Source organism: Martes martes (assembly GCF_963455335.1).
Source record: "Martes martes genome assembly, chromosome: 4".
In the NCBI taxonomy this organism is placed as follows: domain Eukaryota; kingdom Metazoa; phylum Chordata; class Mammalia; order Carnivora; family Mustelidae; genus Martes; species Martes martes.
The window spans coordinates 158,022,973-158,040,757 of record NC_137891.1 but is presented as its reverse complement, the minus strand read 5'-3'; the positions used below and the strand labels follow the sequence as shown (position 1 = coordinate 158,040,757).

Genomic DNA, 17,785 nt, shown 5'->3' with positions numbered 1-17,785 from the left:
AGTAGCCACGTTTAAAAGAATAAGAAAACAAATGAAATCAATTCTAGTAATGTGTTTTATTTAACTTTACATTTGCAAAATATTACCATTTTATCATGTGATAGATATTAAAAATTATGAGATATTTATCATTCTTTTTTTTTTAAACATCACAAATAAGATTTTTTATTTGTCACCATTAAATGTCTGAATTATAAACAGATTTTTGGACTGGTGGCTCATATCCATCAGCTCGTTCAGCTTTAGTACCGGTCTCATCCCCAGTAGCTTTTCCGGAACTACTACCTTCACCATGAATCTCCATGAGCTTTCCCAGTTCAAACTTGGGCTTCTTCAGCATTTTTACTTTTCTAACGAAGACATCATAGAGTGGATAAATAGACTGACAAGCTTTTTCTGTATCTTTTCCAATGCTGTATGGAATCAATTTATTGACCACTTCTTTCAAGTCATTTGTCTGAATCTCTCGGGTCATAATCTCCATCATCTTTTTCCGAATTTGGCGGACCTTTGGTGCTGAGCATAAGAGGTCTTCCGAATCTGATTATTGCGTTTTTTAGTAAAACCAACACAAAACAGACAAAGCAAAAAACTAGTAGTCTTTTTTTTTTTTTTAAGATTTTATTTATTTGACAGACAGAGATCACAAGTAGGCAGAGAGGCAGGCAGAGAGAGGGGGAAGCATGCTCCCCACCCAGCAGAGAGCCCGATGTGGGGCTCTATCCCAGGACCCCGGGATCACGACCCAAGCCGAAGGCAGAGGCTTTAACCCACTGAGCCACCCAGGCGCCCCCCCATCAGTAGTCTTGACATCAACATGAGCTTCAGTCATGGTCTGGCATTTTTTGACCATGGAGCACACTTTGTCACGGGTAAGAGCCAGGCCATGGATATTAGTCAGGCAGTTTTTGCCCTGAACATCCTCAGTAATTAGCTTGAATTTTCTTCTCTCTCTCTCTCTCTTTTTTTTAAGATTTTATTTATTTATTTATTTGACAGACAAAGATCACAAGTAGGCAGAGAGGCAGGCAGAGAGAGAGGAGGAAACAGGCTCCCTGCCAAGCAGAGAGCCCGATGCGGGGCTCGATCCCAGGACCCTGGGACCATGACCTGAGCTGAAGGCAGAGGCTTTAACCCACTGAGCCACCCAGGTGCCCTTAGCTTGAATTTTCTAAATGCAGCTTCATTCTGCAAATCAGCAAGTCTCACTTGAAAAACACGACCCCTGAGGCCATCAGATACAATTTTGGTTCCTTGAGTTCTTGAGACTAATGTTTTCCCAATATTTCTTTTTTTTTCTTTTAAGATTTTATTTATTTATTTGACAGAAATCACAAGTAGGCAGAGAGGCAAGCAGAGAGAGAGGGGGAAGCAGGCTCCCTGCTGAGCAGAGAGCCCGATGCAGGGCTCGATCCCAGGACCCTGGGATCATGACCTGAGCTCAAGGCAGAGGCTTAACCCACTGAGCCACCCAGGCGCCCCCCCAATACTTCTTAAATTGAACATAGCCGGTGCTTTCACATTATACCAATATTTCTTAGCTCCCTTTCTTGGCTCCCTTTTTGCCGCCTTTTGTAAGTGCTTGTTCTTGCTGACCACCCTTGCACTGCTCAGGGAGCCAAAAGGTATCATTCTTTTTTGTACCAAATTTTTAAAAATCCAGGATGTGTTTTACACTTAGCAGTACATCTCATTTTGGACCATTGGAGTAGCCACATTTTACTCAGTAGCCCCATTTGGTAGTGGCTACTGTATTGATCAGTGCAGATCTGTAGTAACTTGGAGTGAAGACACATACTGGTGGAAGTCTCATTCAGCCCAAAGTTAAGCTATGTGTTAAGTTCTTGATTTGCATTTCTGAAAATTTTATCTCAGAGAGTCAGGGGAGTGAAGAGGTCTGCCCCTAGGCAGAATAGTGACTTTTAGAGGTTGTTGCAATCCTAAGAGAAAAAAAAAAATTGGGCATAGTCAGATTTAAGAAGTCATTCATTCATCAAATACTGAAAATACTTTATGAGTGCTACTATGGACTCAGAATTGTGCTAAGTATCAGGGTGGATGCCAAGCAGTGTAAGACAGACATGTCCCCTGTTTTAATGGAGTAAACAAACGTTGACTTATAATGAGGGCTGTAAAGGAAAACTACAGAGTGAATGAGTGTTTGAAAGGAGTTCTTAACCGACTCTCTTAAGAAGTATGAGGGGAGAGGTGAGTTGGGATGCCTTTTCAGAGAAATGACATTTCAGTCTGAAGAATGAGTAAAAGTTGGCCGTGAGCAGAGGCAATAGTGAAAATCCTGGGGTGAGAAGGATCTAGAGCCTTTAGAGAACAGGAGAAGCAGCTGCTAATGTGGGTGCAATGGGACAGGGAGAATAGCTAACACCGAGAATAGCTAACACTTCAGGAGGGCTTACCAAGTATCACCTAATCCTTGTAGAATCTCCATGACATAGGCATTATTATTTTCCCAGTGTCACAGATGAGGAAACTAAGGCACAAAGAGTTTAAGTAACTTCACCACCAAGGCCTTACACTAATAAGCAGTAGCAGAACCAGTGTTTAAAAGATCCTAGGTGCTCTAACTCTGTGGGAGATTGGGGAGAGATGAGAAAAGGAGTGAGGCTGAGCCTGTGCTAGAGGTTCCGGACTTTGGCGTGTACACAGTAGTTAGGAGCCTTCAGGCAGTTCAAGGGGGGAAAGTATTGAAATTATTTCATGGGATTCTGTTAACAGAGAATAGCATTAGGGTTGGAAAAGTCTTCTAAGATTATTTATACCCTAACCACAAAGGGGCAGGTGCAAAGAACAAACAGAACCAACAAATTGAGGCAGGCGATGTTTCCTTCATCCTGGTATACGTGGTATGCAGCACAGTGCCTAATAATGTGTTATTCATCTTGTTAGACATGGTATGTAGGCCTCAATAAGTGTTCCAAAGAATGCTAGGCTTCTTCTATCATTGTTTGGATTCTCATGTTTAATAGCAACAACATCCGTATGAAGTAGACATTCTCACCTACATGTTATCAATGAAGAAACTGAGGCCTGGAAAAATTAAGTAACTTGTCCAAGCTCACATAGATAGCAAGTAGTAGAACCAGATTTGAATCCAGGTCTCTGACTCCGGAACCCTGTTGTGTCTTTGCCAGACTACTCCAAGAGTAATGCACATGAGACTTGGGGATTAAATATCAGGGAACTGAAGCTCCGTGTGAGTGTGGATGCTGGGAGAACACAACCATTTCAGAGATTGTCAGACATTAAAGTGGAAGAATCCCTTGGGGAAGCTTGTTAAATTTAGGTTCCTGAGTCCTGTCAACTCAAATTCAGTTGGTCTGGGTCATGCCCAGAAATCTGCTTTTTTTTTTTTTTTTTTAAGATTTTATTTATTTGACAGACAGAGATCTCAAGTAGGCAGAGAGGCAGGCAAAGAGAGAGAGAGAGGAGGAAACAGCCTCCCTGATGCAAGGATCCATCCCAGGACCCTGGGATCATGACCTGAGCCAAAGGCAGAGGCTTTAACCCACAGAGCCACCCAGGCGCCCCCAGAAATCTGCATTTTAATAAGCACTTCAGGCCATTCTAATGCACCTGGTCCTTGGATCACACTTTGAAAACTACTGTTTTAGCTGTTTGGATTAATTCTTTATTTTTCTGGTTCTGATCAGTTATATCTTGAATATGAGGAACTCTTCAAGATGATGGTTTGAACACATAGCTGTTGACTTTGAAGGATCGTGGATGAGGGAGAATGTTGTGAAAAAGCTCACATTGAACAACCGTCCCTGGTTTCAAGAGGTGGATTCTGTAAGAACTAGTTGATGACCTAGGTAGGCTTCAGCTTGGCCTTGAGCAGTCAGTCCATAGTTCAAAATAACTTTCAAGACAAGGTGGAGAAATTGAAGCAATACAGTGGTGGAATTAAGCAGCCTACTAACTACTACTAATCTAAAGAACATTTCTAATACCACAGCCCCCCAGTGTGACCTCCATCTGGTTTATCGCCCCTTTCTCCTCACCTAGCAAACCCTACTCAACCCTCAGTGTCACTTTCTCCTAAGATCTAGCCTGGGTCAAGTTACTTTGTTATATGCTGCCATAGAACCACATTCTTCTCCATTGGTGCACTTACTCAGTTTGTAATAATACAGTAAGTAGAATGGTTACATGATTAGGGTTTTTTTTTTTTTCTTTATTATAGGGTGAATTTTGTGAGAGCAGAGAATGCCAACTTTTGCTTTCCATGGTATCCTTAGGACCTAGCCCGGTGCTGGCATGTAGCTGGCTCTCCCATCAATTTGTTGACCAATGAATGAATGCACACTCATCTTGTCTTTGTCCTCTTTGGACCAGGTTGAGTTTTTGATGGCATCGTGATGAAATTAGCAGGGACATTAAGCTAGAAAGAGATTTGCTAGAGGGCAAAACAGCACTTTGAGCCTCACAATATAGTAATAGACTGAATTTATCCAATGTAACAGGACTAATTGAATAATTGTACGTGTCGAAAAAACCTGCATGAGGACAGAATGGAGGGTGCGTCTTAACAGCAACACAAGTGAGAAAGTCATGAAGGTTCCCTGCGCCAACAGGATGGTGAAGCTTCCAAACAGAGCTTAGGAGACTGAATCTGTGGCCACACCTAGGTATTGTGTTCCATTCTGGCCCCTACATTTTAAGTTGAAAAAGAGACCGGCCAGTGTTCCTAGGCATATCATCAAAGATATAAAATAGTGAAGAAACTGGAGACCACGCCGATCTATCTAAAGAATTTGAGATCTATCTAAAGAATTTGGGAGATGCTTACTATGGAGAGGCAGAGACTTGGGCCTGCCCTCAGATGTTTGATAGAGTCTCCTTAACCAAAAGTGGTTTAGATGTTTTCAAGAGAACAGATCTCAAGGATGGGTTAAGATGATATCAAGAAGAGGGACGCCTGGGTGGCTCAGTTGGTTAAGCGGCTGCCTTCGGCTCAGGTCATGATCTCAGCGTCCTGGGATCGAGTCCCACATCGGGCTCCTTGCTCGGCGGGGAGCCTGCTTCTCCCTCTGCCTCTGCCTGCCACTCTGTCTGTCTGTGCTCCCTCGCGCTCTCTCTCTAACAAATAAATAAATTTAAAAAAAAAAAAAAAGATGATATCAAGAAGACATTTTGGCTCAGTATAAGGAAACACCCAGCTATGCCACGTAACTGGAGAAGAGCAAAAAAAGCTGGTGAATGGCTGTGTGGGACTCCTTTCAGACTTAGAGAAGCACCTTTTCGGTGAATTATTTGTTATTACTTGTTATGCTAGTATGCGCATTTATCCTTTTACATGCTGTTGGGGTAGGTGATCATACTTTATAGAGGAGGAAACTAAAACTCAAGCCCAGAGGCTCAGCTGTCAAAGCACACATTGGAGCCCACACCAGCATCCCCTCCCCAGATTCCAAGAACAGTTAAAAAAACGAGAGAGAATATTTAAAAAGCACATATTAGTGAAAACCTGGTAAAAACAACTTTCGTGGAAGCAAAGGAAAAACCTGAACAATAAAATAGGCTAGTTTTTCCATAAAGTAGATGAGGAAGGATGGGAACTCTTGGACAACAAAGAGCAGGTATTTTCACTGATAACAGTGAAAAATTAGAAATCACTGGTAAGAAATTCAGAACATAACTTGACACAGGGAAGAAAATAAATAAAGCTTGTGAGAGCAATTTCCTTCATTTATACATTCATTCAACAAATATTTGAGCACCTAGTGTGTCTTGGCACTGTGCTAGTTGCTCGGGATACAGCAAAGAACAATATATAGACACAATTTCTACCTCCCTGGAGCTTTCAGGCTTTTAGGGGAAATAGACATTACGAAATACACAAATACTTCATTATAAACTGGTGGGTGCTGTAAAGAGTTACAGACTGCCTCCTGAATGCCTGATAGAAATACCTAACTTAGTGTAGGGAATCATAGAAAGATCCATTCATTAAAACCAGAATCTCCAATATTTTAGTGCTAGAAGATGGAGTGAGCAAGTATTCCTGGTTGTTCTTATGGTGCTGACCCACGGACATGTGTTCTCCCCTGTTTAACCCAGCTCAGATGGGACCCAAACTCCTTTTGGTGTTTCCTTGCATTTCCTCGTTTCTTTCTTTGGAAAGGAAAAAAAAAAGTCTTTACTAACTACCAAAGAAGAACAAGAGGAAAATAGTACCGAGATTAGTGTTAAGATTATCTCACCTTGAGAAGAGTTGTGCTGAGTATTAGTTTTAATTTTTTTTTTTTTTTTAAGTAGGCGCCATGCCCAGTGTGGAGCCCAACATGGGGCTTGAACTCACAACCCTGAGGTCAAGACCTGAGCTGAGATCAAGAGTTGGACACTTAGGGGCGCCTGTGGCTTAGTCGATTAAGCCGCTGCCTTCGGCTCAGGTCACGATCCCAGGGTTCTGGGGTGGAGCCCTGCATCGGGCTCTCTGCTTGGCGGAGAGCCTGCTTCTCCCTCTTCTTCTGTCTGCCACTCTGCCTACTTGTACTCTCTATCTCTCTGTCAAATAAATAAAATCTCTTAAAAAAAAAAAAAAAGTTGGACACTTAACCAACTGAGCCACCCAGGCTTCTGCTGATTATTAGTTTTAAACATCAACCTTGTGCTTGGCTTAGGACATATGGTGAATTCACTTATTGAGCAAAATCATATGGAGCATCTGATGTGCTAGGCACTGCTGTAGGCTTTGAGGATAGAGTGATAAACAGGACTGCTGAATTTGGGTATCCTTCCTATTCTGATAACACTCTGAGCCCCAGACCATCCTTTTCTAGATAACCTTGGCCCAGATCCAGCATCAGCAGTTAGACAAGAGTGGGCACCCATCTCACACCCACACCAGCTCAGCCAGTCCTGAAAGAGAGCTTGACTAGTTTATGAGAGCATCCTACCCTGAAACCAAGGGCCAGGCAGAGGACAGGTAACTGCTACATTTTTCTTCTTTGCCAATAAATCCCTTTTCCGTTTCTAGCATCTTGGCAATGAGGGTATACAATCTGACAGGACCTTTGGTGGGGAATGGTGGTTAGAAGTGATGGTAAATACCTATATTTGATTTTTCTAGTTAACTTGGGAATCATTCCGCAGCTTACTGGTTTCCAGAGCTATCTTGGCTGTCCTTGACACCTTTTTGTTACTTTCCAATTAATCACCAATTTTTGTCTTGTTTCAAAGATTCCTTAAAATGTCAGCTAAGCTCAGTTGTCTTGAAAGTTAGTTCAGCTGAGTGTGTGTGTGTGTGTGTATGTGTGTGTATATAAAACCAGGCTTTCTCAATGAAAGGCATTGCTGGCTTTACATTCTGGCACAGCTGCTGTCTCATGGGGGACCAGTCTCAGTTTATAGAATGGCTACTTTGAGTAGCTCTGGTCTAGGCCACTGTCATCTCCCCTGGTCATTAGGGGATCTTTCCGAATCATATGGTAGCCAGAGGGAATTTTTTTTTAATGCAGATATAACATTACTGCTCTGCTAAAAAAAAAAACAAAGTTCAGTAGTTTGCCCTATAATATTGAATTACATCATATTGATGTTTTAATTTTTTTTTTATCTTTCTAATTATGCCAGAGCATCCTTTCTGCCTGTAGAGACCCATCACGTTCCTTTGTTTTTTTTTTTTTTTTAATATTTTAGGGGTACCTGGGTGGCTCGGTCAGTAAGTATCTACTTTTCGGCTCATGTCATGATCCAAGGGTCCTAGGACTGAGTTCCACACTGGGCTCCTTGCTCAGTGGGGAGCCTGCTTCTGACTCTGCCTGCCACTCCCCCTGCTTGTGCCCTCTCTCTCTCTGACAAATAAATAAATAAAATCCTTTTTAAAAAAGACTTTGAGGGATGCCTAGGTGACTCAGTGGGTTAAAGCCAATGCCTTTGGCTCAGGTCATGATCCCAGGGTCCTGGGATCGAGCCCCACATCGGGCTCTCTGCTTGGCAGGGAGCCTGCTTCCTCCTCTCTCTCTGCCTGCTTCTCTGCCTACTTGTGATCTCTGTCAAATAAATAAGTAAAACCTTTAAAAAAATAAAAAAGACTTTGAGAGCAAGAAAGAGAGGATGGGATGGGGGGAGAGGGAGAAGCAGACTCCCCGCTGAGCAGGGAGCCCAAAATACGGCGCTCGATCCCAGTACCCCGAGAGCATGACCTGAACTGAAGGCACACGCTCAACAAACCGATCCATCCAGGCACCCCTAATCTTTCCTGCTCTTTCCCCAGTTTTATCCATTTGTCATGCTCAGTCATTGGGCATTATGGTTCATGAGGACTGAGTTTGATTTCTGATCCTCTTCCTACTAATTGTGTTAAATCATTTCACTTTTTTGGACAAGTTTTTTTCTATTAATGTTTTATGTGCCAACTGAATGAGCATACTTGTGTGAAGAGCCTTGTGTTGTGCCTGGTAATAACCTGTAGTAGTTAATTTATTTTATTTTATTTTATTTTATTTTATTTTATTTTATTTTATTTTATTTGACAGAGAGAGAGAGAGAGAGAGAGAGGGAACACAAGCAGGGGGAGTGAAGAGGGAGAAGCAGGTTCCCTGCTGAGCTGGAAGCCCAGAGAGGGAACACAAGCAGGGGGAGTGGGAGAGGGAGAAGAAGGCTTCCCACCAAACAGGGAGCCTGATGTGGGGCTCCATCCCAGGGCCCTGGGATCATGACCTGAGCTGAAGGCAGATGCTTAACGACTGAGCCACCCAGGCGCCCCTGTAATAGTTCATTTTTATCATATTTTTTCTAAGTGTGAGGCACAGTGCTGAGCACTTCATGTACCTGATTTCACTTAACCCACTTAACAACACTAGATCCGTATTAGGATTAGATCCATTTTATGTATGCCGGCACTGAGGCTTGGGGAGGTTAATTACCCTTTCCCCAACCTCACAGGCAACTAAGAGGCCAAATTGGGATTTATGCCAGGCTGTCTGAGTCTGAAGTTCTTGCACTTAGCTTCTCCAGGGGGCCATCAGATATGTTACAGGTACTCAAGGAATGGGAGTGCCTTCCCTCTTGCCTTCTGCTCTCACCCATGCCACTTCCCGGAGGCTGTTTCTGCATCTTTTGCTACATGCCTTCTGTCCTGGAGAAGAAAGGCTTTTTTCGTCTTTAGTCCTCGAATCTCTGCTCTCCGTGCTCCTCTCTGCCCCCAGGCACCCTTCCTTAGTGTTTTTCCAGGGCTTTTTCTATTTCTTCTCCCCATTACCCCATTTAGGGGAAGAAAATAAAAACCTTCCCTTCCTTTCCATACCACATTTCTTAACAGGCAGTCACTGGCTTCTGCTCATTTCTCTTCTACCACTCTCTTCAGTCCTGGCAGCCTGGCATCTCCCCCTCCCCTGCCAAGGACCCAGGATGAGCAATTTGCAATTTGTCTAAACTGGGAGGACAGTAATCTTTTCATCAGAGGCTAGGGTAAGGGACTAAAGGAATTTCAGATAAACCTTGCTCAGGAAGAAACTTTGGGGGAGTTCAGACCAGCAGACCCTTGTTTTCTGCCCGAGACAGTAGGTGAGTTTATCTGCTAGGACCCAAGGGGTTGAGAGAGCAGGAAACGTTCTAGGGGGAACAGAAGAGGTTGCTCACCAGGGAGAGGTAAAAGGATGGGTACAAGCCTCCCAGAGGTGGCAAGGCAAAGTGACAAGTTTCTTCGTGTCAAAGTGCAACTGGCGTGGTATTTGTGTGGATAAGAGAGAATGGCAAATCCATCCTGAGTCAGGATTTGGCAGGGCTTGTGTGTGGAAAGGCAAGGACAGGGATAAGGCAGCTGGTGCTTGGCAGGACACAGTTGCATCGATGACTGTGAGGCAGTGGTGGGAAGGATCTAGAGTGCTGACCATTAAAAGGTGTGGAGGGCGGGAAGAGTGTGGGTTGTGACCTGAAGAAGTTGAATCTTGAGGCACTTGGCAGGCTGGCTTGTCACCCAGTGAAGAGTCCCTTAGTGGCTGCTCTAGTCAAGGCTTCGTAGGAGGAGGCATCTGGCATCATTGAGTATCTGCTCTGTCGTAAGCAATTTGCCATGCGGAGGGACGAAAAAATAGGGCAAGACGGAGTCCCTGCCCTCAACGAGCTCTTGGCTTATAGGAGAAACCCCTAAATGTTCAATAACTTGAAAACGTTACTTCATCAACCTAGAAGTCCACATAGGGGGAGTGGGAGCAGAGACTCGAGTCCTTGGGAAAACCTTGCACGGAGGTGGGAGTTAACTTTTCACCTCTGCGGCTTTGCCTCTCACATATTGTGAACTCCTTGGACAAGTTTCTTGTGAGGTGATCTGTGGATACTAGGAACTCAGTGAACTGTTACAGATTTTTAAATGTCTCTTTGTCTCCAGGTAGAAGAAGCTGGGCAGGTGTTCCTGTTGATGAAAAAGGATTATCGAATCTCCCGAAATGTCCGCCTGGCTTGGTTCCTCAATCACTTGCATCAGACGGTGCAGGCCACACCCCAGGAGATGCTGGTGAGGCCCAGAAACGTAGAGGCTGTGAGGGGCTGGCTCAAAAGGATCTGCTCTTTTCAGAGGGTCCTAGAAACCGGAGGGGAGATTAACTCCAAGGGGTCCGATTCTAGGATGGGCAAGTGACTTTGCCCACAGGATGATTCCACAGGGGAAATGTTGAATTTTCCAGACAAGGAGAATATATGCTTGGGTTGCGGGAGGTGGAGCTAATGGTTTGCCATTTTTGGATATAGAAGTTCAGGTCCTGGAAATAAAGGGGTGACTCTTCCCGGACCCTTTTCTTTTCTCTCTGTCCTGATTGTCAGCTCCAGTCTGAGCAGGAGTTGGAAGTCCTCAGTGTCCTGCCCCCTGGGTGGCAGCCAGATGAACCAGTGGTTCCAAGGCCATTCCTCCTTGTACCTTCCACCCGGGTCACCTTCCTCGCTTGGCAGTATCGATTTGTCATTGAGCTCGACCTTAGCCCATCTACTGGCATTGTGGTAAGGGGTTGGGGGGAGGAAAGTGGGGGGAAAGGAGGGAGTAGGGGGTGAGAGAGAGAGGGAGAGGCCTGAGAGAAGTGAGAAGGGATCCCAGCCTACCATTGGAGGAAGGAGACAGGCTTTTAAATGGTGAGCATTGAAAGACAGATCCCCTTCCGTCCATGGCACCGTATTTGGGGGTGTGATCAACTTTCAGGAAAGAATTCTCGTGGAAGTTGCTCGTTTCTGCCCTCTGCTCAGGGCTGCTTATGGTCACACCTGAGAGATCTTTCTCTGCATTGCCCTCAGGATGATTCCACAGGAGAGATCTTATTTGATGAAGTTTTCCATGCCCTCTCCCGCTGCCTAGGCGGGCTGCTTCGACCCTTCCGCGTACCCGGATCTTGCATCGACTTCCAGCCTGAGATCTATATAACCATCCAGGCCTACTCCTCGATCATTGGCCTGCAGGCCCACCAGGTACCGCATCTCTTCCCCAATTCTGTGCCCTCAGACCTCACTTCTGGGAGTCTGCTGACCAAGTCCTTGCGCCCAGAGTCCCCAGCTCCGCCAGTTTCTTGAACCACTTTACTAGTCGTCTCTGAGTCTCTGTCCTCGTAAGAAGAATCTGTTCCTCTGCTCCACGGGAGCCTTCTCGTGAGCTTTAGGTCAGGTGGCCTTGATGAGACACATACCTCCCTCGCTCCTTCTGTAAGTCTGTAGTTCTGGCCCCTGGATGTCTGTTTTTTGCCTTTACCACCACCCTCCTAGTTTGATTGGAAGGTTTCCTTGTACCCTGACACCTGGCACTACCTGTGGGAGACGATCTTTAGAATAATTTTATGATTTTGAAATATAACCAATAACCCAGAAACATCACTTCTCCCAAGGACAGAGGAGGGTCATTTTCTGTGAGGACCCTGTGAACTGCTGCATGTTCTACTGACCACGTAGATAATGACAGGGCTTATCCACCACCCAAGCAGGCCAGCACAAGACACTCCTTTTGGACAATGGCCAAGTCTGTTACTGGAATATTCTATTTGGGGCTTAGATAAGCAGTGGCCCAATTTTCCCTCATCTGTTCTTAACCACCCTCAACTCATGGGTAGGGGCTTCCCCTGAAACTCCCTGATGGCCATGTTGTCACCTTAGCTGTCCAACTGGCACCTGAGGGTCTGAAATCTACAGGGCAGTTGGCACATGTCTGGATCCCAGCTGTGGTTTAAGGTGCTCTCCTAGTACAGCTGTTAGAGGACTGTTGGTTGTAGGCTGTGTCGCCAGGCAGAGGCTGGGCTTCGCAGGCACTGATAGCCAGGACAGGGAAGGCACAGGTGTTAGGTAATCGCTCAATGCTCGGTTCATTTTGGCAGGTGCTTACCGAAGTGAAGCCCAATCTATGCAAGACCTGGGCTACGTCCTGGAGTCACAGATGAATCAGACACTGTCCCTGTCCTGATGGGAGGAGTTGAGAATTGGGGGAGGGGGGGAGATGGATATTGAAGGAGGTGACTCCAGTTGAATGTGATAAGGACACTGATAAGTAATGACTCAGGTGCTGTGGGAGCACCAAGAAGGAGCACCCAGCCAAGCTTGGGGCTGCAACAGAAAGACTTTTGCACAAAGAGGCATTTGAACTGAGGCTTGAAGGAAGGTTTGAGGTGAACCCTTCAAAGAAGGGGAAATGGGCTTTCTAGACAGAGGGGCCCAAGAACAAAGCCACAGAGCTATGAAATGGTGCTTCCAATCACAGGTGTCCCTTGACACAGTAATTTTGTAATTCTGCTAGACACAGTAACATTGAATGTGGGAGTTGGAGTAGTAGGAAAGAGGAGACGAGAGAGATAAGTGGAGGGACACCACTGGCTCAGTCAGTGGAGTGTGCAACTCTTGATCTCAGGGTTCTGAGCTCAAGCTCTACGTTGGGTATAGAGATTACTTAAAAATAAAATCTTTAAAATAAAAGAGGGGCGCCTGGGTGGCTCAATGGGTTAAAGCCTCTGCCTTTGGCCCAGGTCATGATCCCAGGGTCCTGGGATCGAGCCCTGTATCATGAGAGGCTTTGAATGTCATAGCTAAGAACTTGTCCTTTATTCTATAGAAGAGTTTAGCATGGTGATGACAAGCGCTGAACCAGGTTCACACACCCGTGTATTTGCTTGCTGGCTGCAGGCCCTTATGCAATACTTATCCTTTCTACACATCTGTGTCTTTTCTAACAGGACCAATATCATATGGTGACTGAGTTCATATATATCAAGCACTTAGAACAGTGCCTGCCACACAGAAAACATACAAAAATGTTAGCTATTAAAACTATTCCCTGTTCTTAAAACTATTAAAAATGGAAGGTTTTTAAGTGGACAGTAGCGGGCTCAGATTTGTCCATGGGGAAGATGGATCGGAGGACAGATTCTGTACTGGGGAGAGTGGGCAGAAGGTGATTACAGCCCCAGAAAAGAGGCAGGCCCTGAACCAGGGCAGCAGCTGTGGAGAAGGAGGAGGCTTACTCAGGTTACCACCCCACCCCCACCCCACCCCAGGGTCAGCCACAGGCTAGCTTCCTTCCCCCACCCGGTCTCTAAAGCTCCCCAAGATGTATCCTGCTGTTCCAGACAACAAAACAAAAGATCACAAGAATAATGGATGTCCCTTGAAGGAAATTTGAAAAATACATAAAATGCAAAGAAAAACAGAACTCTTCCATAAGACACCACTCAGAACTAAGTACTATGATGGAATTTCCTTCTTGGCTTTGAGTTCTTGTTTATCCTCCCTCACTACCACCCCTCCAGTCCGAAGAGAGGAGAAACATCAGGGCATTCGCACAGTCTGACATCCTGCTTTTGTAATGTATAATCTGGGCCTTTTCCCTTGGCAGTACGTATTCTTTGAAAATACGATTTTTGATTGTTGCCCAGCTTGATATTTTATCACATTTTATTATTCCGCATTTAGCCAAACCCTTTTGTTGGACTCTGGGTTGACCCACTTTTCATTCCTATAAACAGTACCGCTGTGAACATCTCCCACCTTAGAGCCCCAGTTCCTCCTATTCTCCTGATTCTGTTTTTCTTCTCATGGTCAGGCCTACAGTGGATATACAGAACCCCCTTCTCCCCTCTTCCGGCTGTGACCACCCACTTCCCCAGCCCCGAGTAGGGAGTGAAGAGGCAGGGAGGAGGGCAGGGGCAGGGGGGTAGTGCGCATGTGAGAAGGTGGTGGAGAGGCGAGATCTCAGGGGCCTCTGGGCCTATTTGAAATTTCTAGGGTGGGGGCACTTACTTATGTTGGAAGGAGGAGGAAGGGAACCCCAGGGAGAAAGAATGAAGGTATTAGACAAAAGGTCCAAGATTAGTTGGAGAGATTAGCTTAAGGGGAAAAAAGCGGAGGAGGAGTCTTTTCTTGCCTTGGAAGAACAATAAAAACAGGTAGATGTAAACATTGGGCAGACATTGTGAGTATGTCCAGTGCTCTGGAGAGTAGTACACGCTTGGGGTTAAAGTAAGCCCAGAGTTCCCGTTGGCTGGTTTCCTTTCTCCGTGGAGAGAGGGGTGAGAGTTACCTGCTGAGGATAAAGGGAACCAGCACTCACTGCGAAGATTATTTTGAAACTAAAAGAGAAAAGGTCCAGAGCTGCCTCTGTGTGCCATGCTTAGAAATCAACAAGAATTTAAAAAGTAGGGGTGCCTGGGAGGCTCAGTCAGTTAAGCGTCTGCCTCTGGCTCAGGTCATGATTCCAGGGTCCTGGGATCAAGCCCCATGTCGGGCTCCCTGCTCAGCGGGAAGCCTGCTTCTCCCTCTCCTACTCCCTCTGCTTGTGTTCCCTCTCTTGCGCTCTCTCTCTCTTCTCTCTGTCAAATAAAGAAATAAAATCTTAAGAGAAAAAAAAGGAATAAAAAAAGTATGAGTCAGAATGAGAAAGGCTTATTAGCCAGGCTGAGGTGGGGCAGCCTGGTGACCTGAGATGGCAAATCTTAGGGCACCCCCATGTGGGAGTTTGGGGAAACCCAGTGCGGGACTGAAAGCAAAGGAAGATTGTGAACCCAGATTAAGGTCACGAATGGCCCCAATTCCCTGATGAAGTAGATGATCTGATAAGAGAGGAACTGGCTATGGATTTAGCCAACTGGAGATCCTGGGTGAAAAGTCAGGACCGCCTAGTGGGAGCTATGGAAAATAAACAGGCCAGAGGGGAACTTTCCTGTGTCCCCCTGACCCTCACATCTTGTCTTTCCCTTGTGCTTCTCAGGTGCTGGTGCAGGGCTGCCTTTTGGACCCTTCCCAGAGGGAGGCATTCCTGCAGCAGGTGTACGAGCAGCTCTGTCTCTTTGAGGACAAGGTGGCCACCATGCTGCAGCTGCAGTATGACCCCCAGAGTCAGGTATGCATGAGAGAAGGCTGCTGGAGGCCCCCTAGAAAGAGGAGCTCTGAGGGGACAGAAGGGAGCTGGGAGGGACAGGCCCTAATACAGAGGGAAGAGAGGGCAGGAAAAGGGGCTAGGAGGCAGAGGGAGCCAAGGAGAGGATTGCTGGCAAGTGCACACAACAGGTTCCCTGCTGGAGAAGGGCTCAAATACACTGCCCAAGACACAGACTTTGCTGGGGGAAAATGTGAAAGCCATTTGCCGGTGTGTTTTCAGTCCTAGATCTCCTCCCCCGCTGGATCTGACAAGGTGATTGTGGGGGGCTCAGTTCCCTAGGACTTTGTACAGTTAGGAATAAAGCTGCTTGGACTCACTTGAACACACTTGCTCATTCCTTTGGATATCCTAGAAGTAGCCAAGGAAGTTGAGTCCTACCTTTGTGAAGACTTAATTTGATTGATGTAGAGAATATTTCATCAGAGTGATGGGAAACTCTGGGTCAAGGGCCTCCTTGACAAAAGGCGGGGAACCGTGCTCCTGGACAATCCAGTGTTCCTGCCGATGCTGGACTCCCTGACCATCTGCGGGCCAGCATGTGAGCACACTCCAGGGGAGCAAGCACAGTCAGGCCTTGGCTGCAGAGCGGGGGGTTGGGGTCTGCACAGGATTGGGCTTGTCTGGCCTGGCCGGTGCTGGGCTGTAAATTCTGGCTTGGCTGTGGGTGGGATAGTAATGCCGTCTGTCCAATTCTTTCTTTTCTGTAATTTGGGCCAGGCAGAGGACCAGTCCCCAGACTCAGGGGAGGCCCTGGGCCGGAAGGTGGGAGTCTCCATGGTGACAGCTGACCTTGGGCTGGTCAGTATGATTCGTCAGGGCATCTTGGCACTGCAGTTGCTCCCCTCAAACTCTAGTGCAGGTCAGTAGAAGGAACGCTGGTGGGCTGGGGAAATAGGATGGTATAAGAAGGGGACATTGAGGTTCCAAGGCACCAGTGCATCCCCGGGAAGAGGATGTGTCCTTGTTTCAGGAAGGGCAGTGTGCATTGGTGTCTCTCTCGAGTACTCAGCTCTGACAACCATCAGGGACCCTAGTGGGAAGGAGTTGTGCTCCAAGGCCATCACCTAGGACACTGGGATCCAGCATTCAGGAGGGAGAAGCAGGGTGGAAGGGAAGAAGGAAGGGTGTTTGCAGATCATAAAATGCATCGGCTGGGGGGCACCCAAGTCTTTAGGGCCCCATCAGTTGGATGCCCCCCTGCGACTTTGGTCTGGTCAGCGTCCCCAGGTTTGTCCGCTGTTTCCTGTTCCAGGTATCATCGTGATTACAGATGGGGTGACCAGTGTCCCTGATGTTGCTGTCTGTGAGACGTTGCTGAACCAGCTTCGAAGTGGCACCGTGGCTTGTTCCTTTGTGCAGGTGAGGATTTTTTCAGAAAAGAGAAGAGGGAAGTGTGGTATGTCACAAAGTTGGACACGGCTGGTTCCTTTCTTACAGGTGATGATTTCCCACATAAAGCCAATAATGTAGTTGCCTGTGTGTTAGTGGGGAGAATAGGTGTCATGTCTAGAGCAGGGTAGGTGGCAGTGGTGGGAGAGGATGTGAGGAGACAGCATGTCACAGGATAAAGAGTGCTGAATTTGAAATCTGACAGTCACACCCAGCCTCATCTCCCCTGTTAGATTAATTAGTTATCACTGTTTTGATTGTAAGGATCAGAAAACCTGACTCAAACTAGCTTGAGCAAAGGAAAGAATAGGAATATTGAGCAAACCACAGCCAATTTGGATTGATGGGCCAGAGGGTGGGAAGCAAAATGGTCTGGGAAATAAGGCCGCTGGGTAGGCATTGGCTGGAACATGAAAAGCTGGTTCTGCTGTGTTAAGACGCTTTGGGATAATTCTGTGGGTGCTGCAGATAAGCACAAGGAAAGTCACTAGTTGGGCTTATGTTTTATAAAGGTCATTCTTGCTGCTGCACGAAGGCAGGAGTGGAGGCAGGGGTTATTAATTGCGGTGCTCAAGGTGAGAGAGGAACAGGGCTTAAATTAGGGGAATAAAGGGTAAGAAACAAGCGGATAGAATTGCGAAAATGAAGAGGTAGTTAACGTGACTTAAATTAGCAGGGTGTGAGGGGTGAGTAAGAAGGAGAGGTCAAGGATGTCTCCAGATTTGTCCGTCGGTGGTGACTGGGTAGCTGGCAGGGCATGCAGGAAGAGAAGCAGCTGGTGTGGAGTGAGGACAAGATGATGAAACCAGGCTTGTGGATGTCGAGTTTGAGGCACCTGTGGGTCTACAGGATAGCAGATGAAGGCATCACCTTTGGAGTTTGGCATGCTTGGCCTGAATCCTGGCTCCAAGTACCAGCCGTGTGACATTGGGCACCTCACTTGATTCTTGGCCGGATTCATTTGTAAGTGGAAATCATAGCAGTGCCTCCCTCATCGGGTGAGACAATGCATGTAAAGGGCCCAGCAGAGTGCATAAT

The 17,785-nt window shown here is 46.4% G+C and overlaps 1 protein-coding gene and 1 pseudogene across 2 annotated transcripts in view; one reads left to right on the top strand and one right to left on the bottom strand.

Moving 5' to 3' along the window:
* SZT2 (SZT2 subunit of KICSTOR complex) overlaps positions 1-17,785 on the top strand; it is a 52,234-nt gene that overhangs the window by 1,924 nt on the left and 32,525 nt on the right. The window contains 6 exon segments of the mRNA XM_080800538.1: positions 10,352-10,477; positions 10,783-10,956; positions 11,245-11,415; positions 15,188-15,319; positions 16,076-16,217; positions 16,611-16,717. Of these exon segments, the coding sequence (XP_080656664.1) occupies positions 10,352-10,477; positions 10,783-10,956; positions 11,245-11,415; positions 15,188-15,319; positions 16,076-16,217; positions 16,611-16,717 (852 nt within the window).
* On the bottom strand, positions 179-943 carry LOC308340735 (small ribosomal subunit protein eS1-like; annotated as a pseudogene). The gene is made up of 2 exons: positions 783-943; positions 179-592 (listed from the first exon to the last, which is right to left on the bottom strand). The product of its transcript is annotated as a small ribosomal subunit protein eS1-like (transcript).